The 20066-nt window shown below is 47.4% G+C and overlaps 1 protein-coding gene across 2 annotated transcripts in view; it reads left to right on the top strand.

Annotated features, from left to right (window-relative positions):
- RBM42 (RNA binding motif protein 42) overlaps positions 1-20066 on the top strand; it is a 369809-nt gene that overhangs the window by 70062 nt on the left and 279681 nt on the right. For both annotated transcript variants that reach the window (XM_069604857.1, XM_069604858.1), the window contains exons 2-3: positions 5429-6152; positions 6990-7077. In XM_069604857.1, coding sequence (XP_069460958.1) covers positions 5429-6152; positions 6990-7077 — 812 coding nt within the window. The remainder of the gene's footprint in view (positions 1-5428; positions 6153-6989; positions 7078-20066) is intronic.

The following is a 20066-nucleotide window of genomic DNA, read 5'->3' as shown; positions in this document are numbered from 1 at the left end:
TCCCCTCTCCTTTCAAGCACTCCCTTGTGCACCCCCTGGTCAAAAGACCTTATGCCGACCCCCTCCATCCCGGAAAACTACCCCCCAATTTCTATTACTCCTTTTCTAGGCAAGCTCCTGGAGAAGTCGACTATCTCCCAGCCAACCCTCTAATCTGTTGGTTGTTTCCATAACCATCAGTCTGGCTTCAGAGATGCCAAAGGCAAGGAAACTACTCTCCTGAAGACCTGTGAAGATTTGCTCCCTAGCCCTGACTCTAACTCTCCCTCTGTCCTCGTCCTCCTTGACCTTTCTTTTGTCTTTGACACAGTGAGCCACAACATCCTGATCACCTGTTTCCGAGATACCCTGGGCATCACAGATCAGGCTCTGGCGTGGCTATCCTCTTTCCTCTTGGACCGACCTTCCCAAGTTGAACTTGGGTCCTTCCTCTCCTCCGTCACACTCTCTATATGTGTCGTTCACCAGGGATCTATCCTCTCGCCCTGGGTTTTCAATGTGTATGTGGTCCCCTTGACCCGACGGATCTCTACTTTTTCCTCTAACTTTCAATGTTATGCGGATGACATGCAGCTCTTTCAGTCTACCCTCGCCTCCTCCTCCTCGCTCATCCCTGACTATCTTTCTGCTATTAAGGCATGGTGCACCTCTAATGATCCCTGCCTTAATGCCAAGACAGAGATCCTTCTCTTTGGGATCTCTGCTCACACTTTTCCGCTTTCACTCAGGCCGGCCTCCCATGGCCCTGGGCCCCCGCCCTTTTGTGAGGCAAAATACCTCTGTGTCATCTTCGACTCCACTCTCTCCTTCTCTCCAAACATCACGGACGTCTCTAAAAAGTCCTTTGTTCAACTGCACCTCCTCAGAGGTATTCTACCTTTCCCACCGTCTCTCTGGGCTTGACTATTGCAAGAGCCTCTTTCTTAATCTACCTAACTCTACCCTTCTCCCTCTGCAACTCATCCAAAACGGGACTGCAAGACTTATCCTTGGCCTCAAGCCAAGGGACTGCATCTCTCCGGCTCTGAAATCCCTCCACTGGCTCCCAGTGGCTGCAAGAATCAAGTTCAAGACCCTCTGCATTGTCCACAAGGCTTTCTGGCACTAGGGCCTGCAACGCTCTCTTCCTAAGCACCTTCCTTCCAGAGCCTTCTGCTCGTCTCCAATTCTCTTCTGGTGAGTCGCTTCTCCAAGCAGAGACTGGGTGGTAGATCTTTCCTCTACCGGTGCCTCCCTCTGGAATGGCCTCCCTGCCAATTTCTGCCTTGAGCCGGACCTCCTTAAGTTCCGGAAGCCCCTCAAGACCTTCCTTTTCTCCTCTTCCTTCTCTCTGCCTCTCCCCTGCTAATGTTTCCCCACCTCCTTTTTTCTCTCTGCCTTCCCTCTTCTATCCTTCCTTTTTTGCTGCTTTTATGTTTACTGAGTGCATGGTAGGGATGTAACGGTATAGCGGTATACCGTTAAAGATACCGTGGACCACTTAATTGAACAATAATAACTGTCACATTGTTTATACCGTTATACCGTTCATACCGTTAAGTGTGCTTTTCAGTCTGATTTGGAAAGGCTGCAGTAAGCAATTGCTGCACAGTCTTGGTTTTGGACTGTTGGATGTGCCGTCTGCCAAGTAGTTTCAGTTGGAGCAGTTTTTAATGCCATTCCATAAACCACACGTGCCTTACACAAAATCAATATGTTAGCAATAGGAAGAATAGATACAGTGCCAAGAAGGAAAAGGGTTTACTTTGGGGTGGCGGCTTTGGGGTTTATATATTTATAATGGATAATGTTCTCTAAACATATGGCAATGGGGGATTTCCCTGGTTCTATCATTGAATTTACATATAATAAGTCACACTGCGAAATTCACTCATCTCTGTGGGTATTACCTGCTGCCATACCAAAGGGTAACATGTCAGTGATTACTGAACACCTTTTGGCCCGCAAGTAAACTAAAGGCTGTAACGTAAAAAGAAAGTGCGCGTGTGTGTGTGTGTGTGTGTGTATGTGCATGTGCATTAGCACATACACACACACACACACAAGCGTATACTACCATCAGCCTCCATTGATCTGTGGCATGCAGGTTATCAAGATGGCAACATGTTCATCTTCACCAGTAGCCAGTGGGGAAGCAAAAAGCCTAAATGACCACTTAAGAAAAGCTTTTCAGTTTGCTTTGCCAGTTGCAGCAGGCCTCCACCCCACCCCCTCCTCTCCACACATGTGTTTGTGTTTGGTGGAAGCAAGGCATTTCAATGGAAAGTATGTTGAAAAGCCCAATTCTGTCCCTGGGTGCCTGGTTTTGTTTGTGATGATAAATCTGTCAATTTATGACCTTTTAGAAAATATTTGTTAAGATCAGTTAACTCCACCTGCTATACCGCGATAACCATGATATACCGTCATTTGGAAAGAAGGTTATCGTACCGTCATAAAACGAATACCGTGACACCCCTACTGCATGGTGCTCCTCTGAGTCGTATAGGACACCTGCCTCCCCCTGCCCCCTTGCCCAGACCCTAGCACTTGGCTTCGGGCCCTCCTGCACTGCCACCTGTCCTTCATTGCACTTCCTGGGCATTTTCCCCTTGAAGGCCTTGCCTTCCTGCACTTAACCTAGGGCACTATTCCACTGGGTGCACTTCTCCCCCCTGCACTTCTTGTGTGCGCACTTGCACAATCTAAATGATACTAGGCCTAGTAAGATAGTTTGTCTTGTTCTCCACTGTTTTCCCCATGCCTGCCTGCTTGCGGCTTGAAACTCTTATGTATAAGAACATTATAAATAACCTATCAATCAATAAATTTTTCTCAGATGACATTGTGGATCATCTGGGGGCTCGATCTTCGGCCATTGGTTCCGGTTAGTGATGCCCTGGAGTTGCGGGTTCGAGGATTCTTCTGGTTGGGTGCAACTGCAAGATGCAACTTCTTGCGATGAAGAAATGTAAAACACTGATGCAGACCTCTTGAGGACATTTCACGGGTTGAAGAAAGGCGAGTTCCAGCAACTGTCTCCGTACACAGGTCCCTGTAAACGTCCTTCCAGTTGCAGTCGCAGAAGCTGCTCCATGGCAGGATCCCTTGATGCTGGAATGCTGACATTCAGGGAGAAGGTAACTGGTGACAAGCTGGCGACTACCAAAGTTCCAGACTTTAACGCGGAACATCGATGCTTCTGGCGACGTAGCCCATGAGAGACCTGGTCAGTCCACCAGGCAGTCCAGGGACATTCACAAAGGCTAAGAAGGGCAGGAGCCTGGAAATTGTTGACTGGTTGGTCCCACCAGTCCACGTGCTGATGCACCACTCAGGATCTTCTGAGATCAGGTAGTCAAACAGGGCTTCACTGGGCTGACCACAGTAAGGGATGCTGGGCCACTTATGGGGTTGTCAGATTTTCAGCTGGCTGTTCTACTTGGGGAAGGGGGGTGTATGCTTGCCTCCAACAATCAGAATTAATGGCTGCATAGGTCTTCTTCTTATCCAAAATCCGAGCTGGAAGCAAGTCCAAGCCCCACCAATGGTAAGGCTCTGCATCATTCAGACAGCCAGTAGTTGTCCAATCGGGGACAACTACTGGTTTCACATTTGCCTCACACCTAGACTCTCTGGCGCCATGAATGCGGCGTGGGAATAGACAGTCCCACCCCCTTCAAGGGACGGTGAAGCGAGCGAAAATCTTGTGCCACAGTCTTTTTAGGGTAGTAAGCACGTTTAGTAGCCATATGCGGTAAAAGCGAATGTGCACAGTACAAATAATGTGAACATTGTAAAACTGTATCTCCTGCCACTGGCTTGTCTTAAAGCACAAATACAAGTAACCAAAAATTCCATTTGTAAAAAGCTAGGATGATACAAAAGTATCCCCATTGCTCTGCACTTCAGGGGAGCTGTGTGCAATGTTAAAAAGAACACTAATTCAAAAGGGAAACATTGTTTGCTAGTACTGATTGTCTGAAGGACTTATCCGTTTCCCCATAGTAATGAGCAAAAAGGCAAGTGAAGTTGAAGGCTTTACTTCCCTTCATGAATTCAGAACAGGTTTAAAAACTGAGCAAAAGATTTGGGGTCCATGGGAACGATGAAGGGAAAGTTGTAAAAAGAGAAATTCTTCTTAACGTCTGCATTGGGCTGTTTGTGCTGAGCTGTCAGTGCTATGTCTAGTGTTTGCTATTCTGCAATGTGTATGGTGCACTACGTGGATTCAAGTCCTGGAGGGCATTAAGGGTCGACTTTGTTCATGGTGCTCTGGTTCTCTGCGCACTTGGGCAAGCTGGCACTCCTCGCTCTCTGCCTAATAATTCCTCCTTCTCTTGGCATCCAGCTGTCTTTATAGTCCACCCTAGAATGGATGGGAAGTTTCCATTGGTTCTGGTCTGCACAAAAGGGTGGCAACAAATACAGGTACGTAACCAAGCCATACACTTTAAAGGGGCTCTGGACTTGATTGCTTTATGCAGTTTCCATTTAACCAACAAACATTTGGGAGCATTCTTTTTTTTAATGATCATTCGTTTGAGAGAACTCAACCTTTAATAAAACTTCCAAATACATCAATTTAAACACAATTAAGAGGCAAGAAAAACAAAGGATAACCGCATAGTTCATTTCCTACACTTCTCCCTGTCAAATTCAACAATGATTGTTACACAAATGAAATGCGATTCATTTCACAACTAATGTAGCAATTAAAAAAAAGTATTAAGTAAAGGATGGTGAAATAAAATCCTTACTTGAAGATAACTTGTTCCCAGAGGGGCACCCGCAGTGGGATCCCTCTGGTCCTGTGCCCTATGCAGGGTCTTGTGTAATGGGCTCACTCCCTAGTCCCAAAGCGGGGTGGCTCCCCCTTGGGGAATTCTCTGGATTCATCACAGGTTGTTCACATGTATGTGTGTGCGATGAACGTGGTTGTGGGGTTGATGGGTAAGGATGTTAGTGGGAGGAGGCTGGTTTGGAGATGGGGGTTTGACGGAGGGGATGAATGAACGTGAGGGGATATGGCCGTGGGTTGGCAGACTTGTTACAATAGACAGAAGGATAGGTGTATTGAAAATGTGTACCTCATTTCTTTTGTAAGAGTTACAATTATAGCTGTCTGCTAGAAAACCAACTTCTGTACTTGTTGGCTTGGACGGTGTTGGTGTTGTGAAAGAAAAAGCTAATCTGTTTTTGTAGACTTCTTTGGTAGGGTGGTTGCTGTCTTGAATTTATTTTATAGGTGCTTTTCGATTGCTGTGTAACACACCGTCCTGGTGATGCTGATTTTAAGCATTGTTGTCTTTTCGTTTCCCTACATGAATGATCTTTTTCTGTTTTGTCTTTCTAGAGGCTGTTGTTTGTAATCCGTTTCTCTGTGATTTGTATATGAGGTACCTTCTTTTGGTTTTTGTAGCTATATTTATATTGCTTTTCTTTTCAGGTTTGAGCAGGAGGTACTTGGTGCTCCTGTGTCGGCACCCCCAGCTTCTCCTGCAGTAAACTCAGTAGTGACACCAGTAACACTACCAACAATGACTACAGTGATCGAGCCTCCAATGGCACCTCCTGCCGCGCCTCCGATGGCACCTCCTGCCGCGCCTCCGATGGCACCTCCTGCCGCGCCTCCGATGGCACCTCCTGCCACGCCTCCGATGGCACCTCCTGCCGCGCCTCCGATGGCACCTCCTGCCGCACCTCCGATGGCACCTCCTGCAGCACCTCCGATGGCACCTCCCGCCACGCCTCCGATGGCTCCTCCAGCTGCACCTACAATGGCACCTATAGTGGCGCCTCCAGTGGCTCCTCCACCTCCAATGGCACCCCCAGCAGCGCCTCCAATGGCACCTCCAACAGTAACTGCAATGACACCACTGGCTGCAGCTCCACCTCCGACAGTTGCTCCGGTTATCTCTCCAGCAGCTGCTCCTGTGGCTCCTCAGGCAGCAGCTCCAGTCACACCCCAAGAGGCACTTGCCGGGGCACCTCAATCCAGAGAAGTATCACTGCAGGAGTTTGTCCCATCATCTTCTCCAACAGTGACTATAAGTGATGAGCAAGAAAGTGAGACTGCTGCATCCCCGGCTGTTGAGCCATTAACAGTAAACCCCCCTTTGCCAGCTGTTCCTGTCAACAGACCCATCATATCAACAAATACGTATCAACAGGTAGGTGGGATCATCCGAACTTAATTCTGCAAATTGTGAACTTGTTTAACCGAGACACCAGGATAAGGCTTTATTGAAAGAAGTGCATGCATTTAATTGGGAGTGAAGTAGCCATCTCAAGTGTGTGCAAGCGTTTGTAGTTCTAGATATAAAAAAGTTGACTTCTGTTTGGGCATCTATGGTTTGGTAATGGATACAGGGGGTTGATCAAAGCTACCAAGAGCAGGTGAATATGCAAGGTTTGTTGAAGTAGTCGTTCAAGGATTGTAATGGTATAGCGCTTTGTTTATGATTACTGTGCACGCTAGTGACTTACACATGCAAGATTATCACTAAAAAGATTATTTGTTATGGAATGCATGTCAGTAGGATGCCATGTGCACACTAAAGTATCAAAGAAGTGGGGCACGGAAAAGTGCATTGTCAGGCCTTGCAAATTCTTTCAAATCCCACTAGACCTGCAGGGCGAGTTCCTTAGTTTACATGGTCGACCTAAGAGAAATGCACTTGCCCCAAGGTTACTGGTGACAAAATATTTACCAGTGCTTTTTGTATAATGGTGCATGTTACCATAAACGCGATTCGTATTTGGTGCAATGCTGTCAAGCATGCACAGTGAAGCTTGTATTTGCCATTTACTGTAAACAAAGCGTCTTTGCAGTAAATGGAAAATATGTTTCTAACACCCTCATACTCGCCCATAATAAACTATTGGCCAATGCTAGTGGGCAGGTAGATTTTGTGAGCCCCGATTGTGGTATCTGGGTTTGGGGCGTTGGGGAAAATTATATTGCTTTCCGAATTTCACACCTCAGTCACTGTCCTTTTATATTGTAGGTTCAGCAAACTCTGGAGGCAAGAGCTGCTGCAGCAGCCACGGTTGTAGGCCAAATCGTGGCCCCCCCCATGCCATTTGTTGGCCCAGGTACTGTGCACTATTTAAAAGGCTAGAGTGATAGATTATATACATCAAGTTGTGATTAGCTACCTTTGATCCTCTGACAACTATTCTGAACTAACTTTTTTCCCTCCAAAATATCCTATTTTTTTAAATCTCTGTGCTTTACTGTAACAGATACCCAAGTGAGTGGTCCCCACAGTGACAAAATGTCTCCTCTGACTGAGCTTTCCAAGGGAGGCCCTAAAATTGAGGGTCTAGATGCTTCAGTGTCATGCCAAAAAAGCAGACAAAAGGGAATTGTTTCTATAAACATACACTCTAAACATAATTTATACATGCCATTGCCTCAATTTACACACAATGCTAATGGTATATGTTGCACAGTTTGGCTGTTAATCCACTAATGACATGCCACAAGCAGTGCATCTGAGATGAACAAACTTTCTGAAAGCTCAACTACCCAGAGCAACTGCAGTCCTTCTAAAATGATCATATGTGGCTGAATCACTGAAGAGAAGCGTTGTAGCAGTAGCATTCTACTGTGGAACACAATGAAGGGAAGGAGAGGTCTGCTTTGCGAAGGTAGTTGTACCCCCAGTTGGTCCCCAACCCTACTAGAATCGTTGGTTGAGGTTTTTATTCCTGGGTCAAGATAGATTGACCTGGACAGAGAAGATACTGTTCTTCTTATGCATCTAATAGTCGCACACGCACACTCGAAGCATTCTGCTTTTGTGCAAACTCAATGTTTTTATCTCACAAGCTTGTATTTTCTTGGAACATCATACAGGTCTGCCATGACAACTGGTTTGGACAAAGGAATGATTCCTAACAAGGTCCCATAAATCTTCACCACCGTTTTATGTGCTCCATGCATTCTAATTTTACAGATGAATGTCAGTGTTGGAAAGACTGCTAGTTTCCGTATATACATTCTAAAATAAATTCTATTTGCATACCATAAACACCCAGATCAATATAGAGCCACACTATTTTCTTGGGCGTGACCTTGTAGGCTTGAGTGGATGGTCTTGTGTGAATGAAACAGTTAAAGCATTTGATTAATAATGAAATATTACTTCAGATGCCTTCCAAGAGCATTGTTCCATATTTGTGGATTTTGCGTGTGCCTGTGTGCACACTTTCTTGTTGTACATATTTTTATTAAAATACAACCATGTGGAATTAGTCGAATAAGTGCGACTGAAATAATCTATTTTATGTAAATGCATAACAATGGTAATGTTCATTCATTATTAATTGACTAAAGGATGGTATTTATCAAAAAAGATTTTCTACCTGCAGTGGACTGAATTAGAAGTATTCATCTACATTAAAACATACACAACAAAAAACTGAATACTCTAGTACACCCACCTGCTAGTAAAACGTAGACATCAGGGCCAAGTATGTTTTATTTAATTGGTGCTAGCAAAGGACATATATTGCTTACCATTTCCCGAGACAAAGTAGTAAAATTGTGGATATGAGAGACCTGTAGCAGTAAGCATGCAGAACAAAACAAAGCCACAGACCCACCTATATAGAAACTAGCACTGTTGCGGCATGTTCCTTTTGTATTCAGCCTGGCAACTGTTACCTATCTGTATATTTACTAGAAATGTGCAGAAAGTAAATGATCCTTCTTTGATGGATGTTGGGTTACTTGGCTGTTAAATAGTGCACTTAGTTTGCCATGTTGTTCAGGGCCTGATATTAAGGTTCGGTGAGCAAGACACTAACACTGGGGAACCAGGATTGAGTACACAGTGCAGTTTAAGTTGTTGGCTATTATGTTATGATCTCTTGTTTAAACGTGTCCTCCTTTTTCTTAACATTCTCAAACACTCAAGTTTAATGTCACAGCTGCCTGTTCATAAGGCACCAGTTGGCCTAGGGAGCTGAAGTAGCTCCTGGTAGCTGTTGCTTTCAACCTAACCAGACGTTCCCATTGTAGAAGCAGAAGTTAAATAGCTCCCAGCAATTTCAAACCCTGTTATTATCTTACTTGGCTCTTCTCTGACGGGGGCTTGAAGTAGATGGATGGATGGATGGATGGATGTAATGATGTAATTTAACCTAACAGAAAAAAGAAATCCTACTCGTGGAGGTTTCTTCACTGACAAAGGGCCTTATTAATTTATCAGTGGAGGGTTCTTCGTGTAGTGCTCACACTCCACAAAATGCTTGGGGTCCATAACACCTCTTGGTATTTATGATTCCAACTTATTTGCATGTTTAGATTTACCATTCCCTAGGGATGTATGCACCACAATTATTAATGGGTCTGTTAAACTGCTTAAATGAGGTCCCTGTCCTCTGGGCTTTTGCCTGACAAGTTTGCCAACCTTTTATCCCTGATGAGTTCTTACCAAAGGCCTTTTTGGGGACCTTAATCACGAAGGTGCCACAGAGAAGACCCCATGCTAGTCTCCTCAGTAAGGACATTTACGAAAGGGGTACAGAAATTAAGTCCTCCCATATATAAACCAGCCCCAATTTGGTATCGAAATACTATTTTACAGGGACTGTTGCTTCCACCGTTTGAACAAATATGGAAATAGTATCTAAATCATCTTACTTTCGAGGTGCTTATTGCAGTGGCAGTCACATCCTACACTGGGTAATTTCCAAGCACCTTCATTAGAAGAACCTACCCTCATAATCCACAAGGATAAATAAGGTTGTGTAAAGTACAAATCCAAGGTTCTCACCAAAATATATTTCTAAATGTCATGTTAACCAAGCAATTGTGTTGGCGGTTTCCTTCAAAGAAAGTACACATGAAGCTGAGACATGGGTGCTAAAATGTTCTGTTTTATGCCATATGGTATCCGGTCCACTCCCCAGGACCGCAGGTACTCGAACCAAGAACTTTCTACTCGAAGTCAAAACATCACTTCCACCAGCCCCACTTTCCACCTGGGTCACTGCATCTGGAGGTGGTGATAGGTGCACATATTTCCTGCCCCCAGCAACCCAATGTAGGTTATTTTAAAACCAATGTGTGGACCGACTTGAGCCCCATTCTTATGTTTAACATTTCTCGCTTGGCCCAGTTTTTTGATTAACCTATCCCTCCCACCACGGACCTATCTCTTGGACTATTTGCTGTGTTATGACTTTTCTGTGCTGCATTTTAATCATGCCTATTCTGAAACATTCCTCTTGCCATCAGGAAGCCCCATTTTAGTCATACACATGCTCTACACGAAAGTTAAATCCATTCAAGAAAACGGCTAGGAACAAACTGAACGATCATACCACTATGACAACAGAGATTACACTTGCTTTCCTAGCAAATGTTCTGCTAGATACTGCATGCACAACTGGAAGTTTGGTGCAATCCTTAAGAGCAGATTCACATGTGGCACAAGCAGTATTGAAAAATAGATGTAATACTGTTCCAATAACACACTCCATCAAGAGGAAAATGCTTGCTAATATATGCAAATCATAAAGCGTCTAAAACCTATTAACAGAAACATTACTGACCTGTGACAGTGTTTTGAAGCAGGAATTTGTTTTCTAGCCACATACGCCAAACTCAACCTTCTCGTGGGTGGGTAAGATATCATAAAAGAGAAGAAATGTTGTTCTGCTAACCAGCAACTTATTACACTGAGTGATATCTTCACTCCCACCTCCATTGCATGTAATTGTAACTGTTGCAGTTAAGAAAATGCTAGGTAACAAAGTTTTGGTGCTGGGTAACAAAGCAAAAGGACTGCGAACCTTGGTTGCAGCCCAACAGATATGTGGTTTAGCAGTCACATTTCCTCCTTGGAAACGGGCAAACACTCCCAATGAAGAAAAATAGAGAGTACAAATTCTCCCATCAAAAAATAGGAAGCAATAGACGCAGCCCGCCTCCTCTTTCTACAAACACAGCTCTGCAGGGATGTTACAATCAGTTATACCAGCAGAACAGTGCCAATGGATGGCGAACTACTATTATTTGTGTCAGATCTGAAGAGGAACCTAACACACCTTTTAATTTGCATGATTTACTAGATGCAACGACATCTATATTACAAAATGGTCGAGTTAAACATATTTTTAATTGCCTAAAACAATTACTCCCTTTGGAAATGAGAATTGCTTCCTTATCCCTTAAAAAATAAATGTTTACTCCCAACTTCTTTAAAAAATAGTAAAATACTACATGTATTCTTTTGTGTAGAGCTACCACTTCCCTTAAGGATTGTATTGCAGTGGGGTGCAGGCCCTCCTACCCCATTTTCTTATTAGTTTACGTTTACACTTATGCAGTTGCTAGACAGGCTGGTGGTAGTGATGCATGCTTTTTTCCTTTTTAGGTGCAATCCTGCCCACCTTAACCCTAAGTTAACCATATGGTAGTCGCCTGTCCAGTATGGTGTTCCAAATGGCTAACCTTGTTGAAGTCCTGTCAACCGAAATCCTTTATTCAAATGAACAAAATATCGATTAAAGTGCAAAGCAACAATTCTAGTCCCACAATGCAAGCAAAAGTACTATCCTAATGTCTTCACTGGCTTTGTTGGCAGTATTGCTCATGTTTAGGGTAAGAAATCCATATATGGTCATGTACAGTGGCGTACTTGGAACTGGTGCCAACTTGTTTAGAGGGTTGTACAAAACCCAATGCACATTCAAATCGGATGTCACAGGTGCTTTCTACGACAGATATGCTGGGGGCTCCCCCAGTCCAAGATTCTCTGTATCTGGAGAAGATCTGGGGTCATTTAGTAAGCTGACCACTGGAAACTGGTACCATAGGATGAGGGGCCACAGAGCGATGTTGTAAGCAGCAGCTGCGACAGCCACTCCCATAAGGTGAAGCTTTGCTCTTTCGAAGAGGGGAGGCCTACCAAGGTGTCGCCTTCCCTTAAACTGGTGGGCACACCTAGATCAAAGTTCTGCACCTCTTTGGATGTCTGGATGTCTTCCTGGGGCTAGGGGCTTGTTATTAGTCTGCATCGTCAGAAGCAGGTACTCCTCCGTGCACGGCCATCCTGCAGCCTCCAGTGCTGTGCAATGCGCTGTTGAGGGGTTTTGCTGTGTCTGACATTGTTTGCCCTCCTTAGCTGTTGTCTGCATACCCTTCCTGAGTCCCCAAGATTGCTTCGCCTGGCTGCTGTATTGTCTCCCCACGTCGTGGTTGCCTAAGCAGAAGTCATTGGATGTCTGATGGACGTCTGAAGTTCAGTTTCTGTTTGTATCACAAAACGCAAGGTCTGAATCAGTAACCACAACGGGCACCTCACCATACTCCATCTCGACACCAAAACCTACCTCTGCACCATGACGTCTAGCCACCATCAGTGAGAGTATGTTGCCTAGGGTTAAATGGAGTCTGCAATCGTCTTGGTCTGTGTTCGAGGGTCTTGATTGCATACCTCTTCTGTTGACCTCCCTCCCCACTAGCCCCCATAATAACCAGTGGCAATGTAAAGTTCTCTCTTGTAGCCAGGGTTGCCTTCCCTTTGGTGGTAGAACTTGGATAGAGAGCTTGTCCTTGGCTCCCACAGACTCCTGGAATGAGTGGCTGCATTCTTTCTTCAAGGAAAACCTTTAAGCATAATCTACAAGTATTGGATATAGCTGTGCATGTGTATTATGCAATCTCCCTACATGTACCCAAAACTGGTTCCCTACTGAAGACTGTTGATGAGCAATTGTTATAATGCTTATAATCTAACCGAACATGTCTTTCCCCCACTTTAGCCTGTGAAACCGTATGCATTGTGCATTGAACTGTTTTTTAATTGCAAAAAATGTGTACATGTTGCAATGAGACACCAATGCCTTGTGTGTGTGCATGTGTGTGTGGAGAATTCATTTTACTGACCTTTTTAGTTCACTGACCTTAATGCAACGGTCTTATTTTGATAAAAGAAAGTTTAATTTTGAAACTTGCATGTGTGGATAGTCTATTGCTTGACGGCTGTTGTTTATGTGGTACATACTTTACAGCAGTTTCCTCCTGTCCTTAGTCTAACCATTACTGCTCAGTCATGTTTTTGGGAAGTTTGGTCCAACTTAGCGGAAACCCTGTAAACCCACTAATGTTCTCTCAAACCCTATACCCAGGGATAAAAAGCTCAATTTTAAATCATCTAGCCCGGTAAGAACATTAATTTGTCCCCTCAGTTATACACATACACCGAGCAAACCATTTCTTACATACACGGAGCATACAATTTCTTGCATACACAGCAAGGGGGAATTCACTAGTCAGTGACCAGTGCCAAATATAAGGCCTGCTATACCAATAGCGGTTCTGAAAAACTTTTGTTGTGTGCGCACCTCAAAATCCAACCAGTAGCAATCTACGTAAATCCAGCTGTGGCTTGAACTGGAGGCAAACTTCTGTGACTTGTTACTGGTTGGTGCTGTGGCATGTCTGGCTTGTTGGGTGGAATGGTCTTTTTATACTGTATGTATTTTGTTAGCAGTGAACCAAAATGTTCTATAAAGAAACCTTTCTGATAGAAGTTTAAAATCTGGTTTATTTTCACATGTGCATTTAGAAAATAATTGTGGACTTCCTGTAAACATCATATAAGGCTCATGTTTCTGATCCATCCATGAAGTCTTCATTGATGTTTTAGTGAAGGTTTTCTATTCCACCGCTTCGCAAGTGCAGAAAATGTGGGTTTCTTAGATCAGTGCTGTTGAAACCTTCATCTTGTGCAATGACCCGTCTTTTCATGAACCTTATAAAATGTCATGCTGGCAAATCTATCATGGCAAATAATCTTGATAATGGTGAGTGGTCACCCTGACCCTCAAGCCACAGTATTAATGACAGTGCAGCCTGCATGCCGGAGATGAAAACAGGGAAAAAACAAATGTGTAATATTTATTTGCATCGTTACAACAAAAACACATGACCGTGAAAACATAAGAGCACACATTCCGCTCCCAATATTTATATATAACCTGGGAGTTTTCTCATTACTTTGTTAAACTTTTGGCGAGTCCCAAATCACGAGAAGAATGCCGCACCAAATCATTTGGAAGCCTTGCTGCTGCATCCTGCCGATATCCGTTTGACGGTGAAGTTCTGCTGCTTTAGTGAAGGAGACCAAAGGGAATTCATTTATTGGTGCTCCCTTAACCTGTGCTCCCTTAACCTGGCAAGATCAGCTCGCTTGAAAGACTCAAAGAACCTCTGCTCCCCATGAAGCCTTGCTACTAATCCTTGTGCAGGTTTGTCATGAAGAGTTGGGAGCACCAGAAAACTGGGATTATTGTACCTTTTTTAGAATTTGATTGTTACAAATGAGATTACCCAGTTAGTTGAAACGGTCTTGTCCACTTTTGCTTTCGTATCTAAACAAGGACTGTTGGAACACTCCTATCTGCCTGGTACCATAACTAGAACACCTGCAAACAGTTGCACTCTATGAAAATTACTAGTGGTTGTCTTTTTAAGATTCTGCACTTTCTAGAGTCGACCAGTGGACATCTAGGTGGCCCGGCGCACCTCTTTGTCTTCACCGGAACCATTGGAGGCCACTGCTTCCACTGGTTAACTTTTATTCTCCAGTTTACAAAGTTCTCTTTGTAGAATTTGTGTATTGTACAGAAAGGTGTATGCAATTGGCAAATATTTAAAACATGCGCCTTTCTTTGCCAGTGATCCTGAGAGGCTGACCCTCATTTGAGCGTATTTGTATTCTGTGTACTCCTTTCTGATGAGCAGATCCTTTGAAGAAATTCCACCCCTGAAGTTAGAACATGGGGTGAGATGGACACCGGGATCCATGGAAGGCCACCCACTTCTTCATGCCTAACCCAGAGATGATAAAAGGATGATCACCTAGTATATTTCCCCATTCTCTGTGTTCAGAGCACCCATGTATCCTCAAACGACATTAAGGTAAGGTAAGTTGGATAATGCAAGATGCACCCAGCTTGTCCGTGGAGAGAGAAACTGGTTGGGCTGTGGGCGTGAGCTTACCTAATACAGACACAAGAGATACTGTCGGAATCGCATATGCAACGCAAGCTGTATATTAACGAGCAAGAGTTTGAATGTATGAAACAATGGAGGAATCAGGTGGCCACCTTGCCAGGACTGCCTTATTCAAAGATGGCGGCACTGGAGCGGCCATCGCATCCGTCGCAGCCATTGCCCGAGCCCCAGGATAGCTCGGCGGCCATTTTGTTGGCAATCCAATCCTTATGTACCGAGATAAGGACGAGATTACCACGCACCCCGACGGAGGAGCCAGAACCAGGCCTGTCGGGAAGCCCTCCGAACAAGCGGAGGAGAGTCCACCCCACTCCGCCCTTCGTGTCTGCGAGACCAGTGGACTCCTCATTCTCCTCGCCGGGAGAGGATACGGCGACGGATACGGGGACGGACGATGATGACGGCGGCGCTGACACAGCAGACATCCTGTTGTCACCCCTCCCCCCCCCACGCGGGCGTCCCCAGCCGACGAGGTTGGCTCTTTCCACGCCATGATAACCAGGGCATCCGAGCTCTTCCAGCTCTTCCCTGAAGAACAGAAAAGGGAGGGGTTTCTGTACCAACGACGAGAGGCTAAGAGGAAGACGGTCCTTGCGGTGCCTTTACTCATGTGGGACGAGGCGCTTGCTGTCCTCAAGAACGCTGCCACGACACTCGCCAAGAGGGACGGGTACGAGAAGAAGTACTGAGATGCCGCCCCCTTGTGCCTCAGGGCCCAGCCCACGCCCGACTCGGTCGTCTCGGCAGCGGCTAAGAAGAAGGCAACGGGCGCGGCGGCTTCAACTTCCACTTCCCCGCCGGACAGCGAGGGTAAGAAGTTGGACTCTATGGGACGACGAGTCATCTCGTCGGCGGCGACGACGATTAAGGTGGCCAATGCCTTAGCGATCGTGGCCCGCTACGACTGGGAGCTCTGGTTTAAGATAGCTCCCCTGCTAGATTTCCTGCCTGATGACAAAAGGGCGGAGGCCCTAGAAATTCTGCAGGAGGGCGAGGTGGCGTCGGATCACGCCATTACGGTGGCAACGGACATTGCCGATACCGGATTTCGCCAACGGGGCAACAGAGTTTGCCTCCGACGATGAGGATGGCTCAAGGCGACAGACTTTCGCCTGGACGTCCAGACCAGAGTGTTGGAAATGCCGTTCGACGGCAACAACCTTTTTGGTAAAGCAGTGGACGAGTCCCTACAGGCCATCAAGACCGACTCGGAGACGGCCCGGGCCCTTGCGATGCTTCAGCAGCGACGGCCCTTTCGGAGCTCTGGAGGCAGACAGGGTGCCTCCAAAGGATCCAGCGGTGGCTCCTCCACCTACCGCCAGGCGGCCCGCTCCTCTTCCCAGGAGGCCTACAGAGGTCGCGGCAAGCAAGGTGGTTCACGCCATTGTCGCCAAGGAGGCCAAGGCGGCAAGGCCGCTTCCAATCAAGACTGACCCGGGTGGTCGGGCCCCCACCAAAGCACCCCAGTGGGAGGCCGACTGACGAAGTTCTCCAGGGTGTGGGAGTCCATCTCCACCGATCGTTGGGTGTTGGACACCCTGGCCAACGGGCACTCGCTGGAATTCCTAAAGAAGTGCCCTCGCATTCCTCCCGTGGCCAGGAAGGAGAATCGCGTCCCTCAACTGCTGTTGGAGGTAAAGGCGATGCTCAAGAAAGGTGCCATCAAGCTCGTCCCCAGGAGGCTCCGGGGCTCTGGAGTATACTCAAGGTACTTCCTCGTCAGAAAGAAGACAGGCGGTTGGCGCCCCATCCTAGACCTGCGTCGGTTAAACAAATACATCAAGGCGCAGAAATTCAGGATGGTCACCCTCCAGCACGTACTGGGACAGCTGGAGGAAGGCGACTTCCTATCGTCGCTGGACCTGGAGGATGCTTACTTCCACATCCCCATTCTAAAAAGGCACAGGAAGTTCCTCAGGTTCGTGGTTCAAGGACCGCCACTACCAATTCAGAGCCCGACCGTTCGGATTAAAGTCGCCACCCAGGGTTTTCACCAAGTGCCTGGCACCAGTGGCGGCGCGGCCGCGCCTGCAGGGGATCCACGTCTACCCCAACCTGGACGACTGGCTAATCCGGGCAAGGTCAACGGAACTCGCCGTCGATCATACGGCGAGGACCGTCCGGTTGCTCACGGAGCTTGGGTTCTCCATCAACTACCCCAAATCCCACCTGGTTCCGTCGCAAGTAGCACTGTTTTTGGGGGCGAAGCTCGATACAGTGGAGCAATTGGCCTCCCCTTCAGAGGAGAGGACCAAAACCATCCTGGGCAAGGTACGGCGACTGTTGGCCACGGACGTGGCCAGGGTGAGGTCCATCAAGTCCCTTCTCGGGATGATGTCCTCATGCATCTACCTTGTACCCCTTTGCAGACTTCGGATGCGTCCGCTACAGGAGTTCTTCGACGCCCGCTGGTTTCAGGCGGGGGGCTGCTTCGAAAACAGGATCCCCCTCGACGAGGAGTTCTGTCGGGCCATCCTATGGTGGGGCACGCGGGCTCGCCTCACGACGGGCACGGACTTTCAAACCCCAGCGTTTCAGGAGACGGTGACTACGGACGCCTCGCTGGAGGGTTGGGGGGCCCACACCGGAGATCTCCACGCAAGAGGCCTTTGGCTCCCGGAGGAGAGGTCTCTTCACATCAACATCTTGGAGCTCTGTGCAGTGTTCTGGGCGCTCAAGTCGTTCCTCCCGTCCCTCAAGGACAAAGTGGTGAGGATCTTCACCGACAACACCACCACGATGTTCTATGTACGGAAGCAGGGGGGCACCAGATCCCCAGCCCTATCCAAGGAGGCCCAGGATCTGTGGCACTGGGCCGTCGCCCAGGGGATGTTTCTGGTTCCCTTCCACCTGGCAGGAATAAAAAACACCATCGCTGACTCAATCAGCAGGGAGATGCACTCGTGCCACGAGTGGGAACTGCTCCAGGATCAAGTGGATCGACTCTTCCAACGATGGGGCAAACCCCAGATCGACCTGTTCGCGACTGCAACAAACTCCAAGTGCTAGAGGTTCGCCAGCAGGTTCCCACAGCCGAGGAGCATGGGCGATGCTTTCTCGTTCCCTTGGGACGGCCTGTTTCTATACGCGTTCCCTCCATTGCCGTTGCTGCCCCGCCTCATTAGCCAGCTCAAGAAGTCCAGGTGCAAGATGATCCTCGTCGCACCGGCGTGGCCGAGGCAGGTCTGGTTCCCGGGCCCTCTGGACTTGTCAACGTCCCCGCCAGTCAGGCTGCCGGCGGACGCGGATCTTCTCTCCAGAGAAGAGGCGCCATTCTACACCACGACCCACACTCACTGAACTTGCAGGCCTGGCACCTGCAGCACTAGAGTTTGGAGGGTACGATGTCCCGGCTGAGTGCAGAGAGGTTCTTGCAAAGGCCAGGGCGTCCTCAACTCTCAAGTGTTACGGTCATAAATGGAAGAGGTTCTCTGTCTGGTGCCGTGCACAGACGATTATGCCTCTGCGGATTACGGCCCCTCAAGTGCTGCCGTACTTACTGTCGCTGGCCAAAGCTGGACTGGCTCACGCCTCCATAAAAATACATCTGGCTGCCATCTCCCGATATACCAGGACTACGGGACGGGCGTCCTTGTGTTGGTCTCATCGCCTGGTAAAGGAATTTATGAAGGGACTATTCCAATCATTCCCGCCGGTGAAGGCCCCTGCCCCGGCGTTGGAACTTAATGTGGTGCTGACCAGGCTCATGGGAGCCCCATTCGAGCCTATGCATTCGGCACCTTTGAAGTTCCTGTCATGGAAGACAGCGTTCCTTGTGGCCATCACCTCTGCACGACGAGTGGGAGAGATTCAGGCCCTATCTTGCAAGCCTCCATACTTGACTTTTCATGACACAAGGGTAGTGCTTAGGATGCACCCCTCTTTTATGCCCAAGGTGCCGTCGGACTTCCACCTCAACGAGCCCTTTGTGCTACCAGTTTTCTTCCCGTCGCCTTCGACGCCGGCCGAGAGGACTTTGCACTCGCTGGATGTAGCTAGAGCGCTGAAGTTCTCCGTGGACCGCACGAAGAGTTCTCGGAAGACGTCACAACTATTCGTGAACTTTGGGTCTGTGAATCAAGGGAAGGCTCTCTCGAAGACTTCCATTTCCAGATGGCTCTACGGCTGCATCATGCATTGTCACCGGTTGGCAAACCGACCGCTGCCCGGCCGTCCGAGAGCCCATTTGACCAGAGCGATCGCTGCTACCACGACGTTCCTGTCTGGTGTGCCCCTGCTGGACATCTGCAGGGCTGCTACGTGGAGGTCGACGCACACCTTCACAAGATTCTACTGCGTCGATCGGGACTCCAGGGGGGAGTCCAGGGTCGGCCAAGCAGTGCTGCGCAACCTGTTCGCTTAAGGTGAGCCTGGTGAGGAGGTAAGAGATGCTTAATGTTGAGTTGTTGTATTGCTTAATATTGAGCCTGTTGCCACCTCCCGTGGTTGTGCATGTGTATACTGCTATGTATTCTTTTATTCATGAGCATGTGAATCCATGCCAGACCCCATGCTGGAGAAGGAACAAGTTACTTACCTGTAACTGTTGTTCTCCAGCATGGGTCTGGCATGGATTCACATGCGAACTCTCCCTCCTACCCCTCTGCGGCTCTTCACTTGGTCATACTGCCACTTGGCGTGCTACCAAATCTGAGGATGGCTGCCAGAGGCAGGGCTTGGGAGAGGGCAGTCATTGGCTGGGGGCAGTATGACCCAGAGATCAGTGATTGGTTACTACTAAGAAAGACAGATCAGAAACGAAACTGATACTGATTTTGTCTTTACCGAGGATTCCCGGCCTGACGAAGGGGAATATTCATGAGCATGTGAATCAATGCCAGACCCATGCTGGAGAACAACAGTTACAGGTAAGTAACTTGTTCCTTCTTTCTGCTTGTTACTCCCATGTTGTCATCCTGATTTACAGTGCTTCCTAAAACCCTTCGCTAACATCTGATTCCAAGATTGAAAAGTCAAATCTTGCTGTTTTTGCTTTGTGCTAAAAAGTCAAATCTTGCTGCCCATTGCAAAATTCTCTGTATTTTGC

Source organism: Ambystoma mexicanum, chromosome 1p (assembly GCF_040938575.1).
Source record: "Ambystoma mexicanum isolate Mex_15411 chromosome 1p, UKY_AmexF1_1, whole genome shotgun sequence".
In the NCBI taxonomy this organism is placed as follows: domain Eukaryota; kingdom Metazoa; phylum Chordata; class Amphibia; order Caudata; family Ambystomatidae; genus Ambystoma; species Ambystoma mexicanum.
The sequence above is the reverse complement of the archived record's forward strand: the minus strand, read 5'-3'. Positions and strand labels throughout refer to the sequence as shown.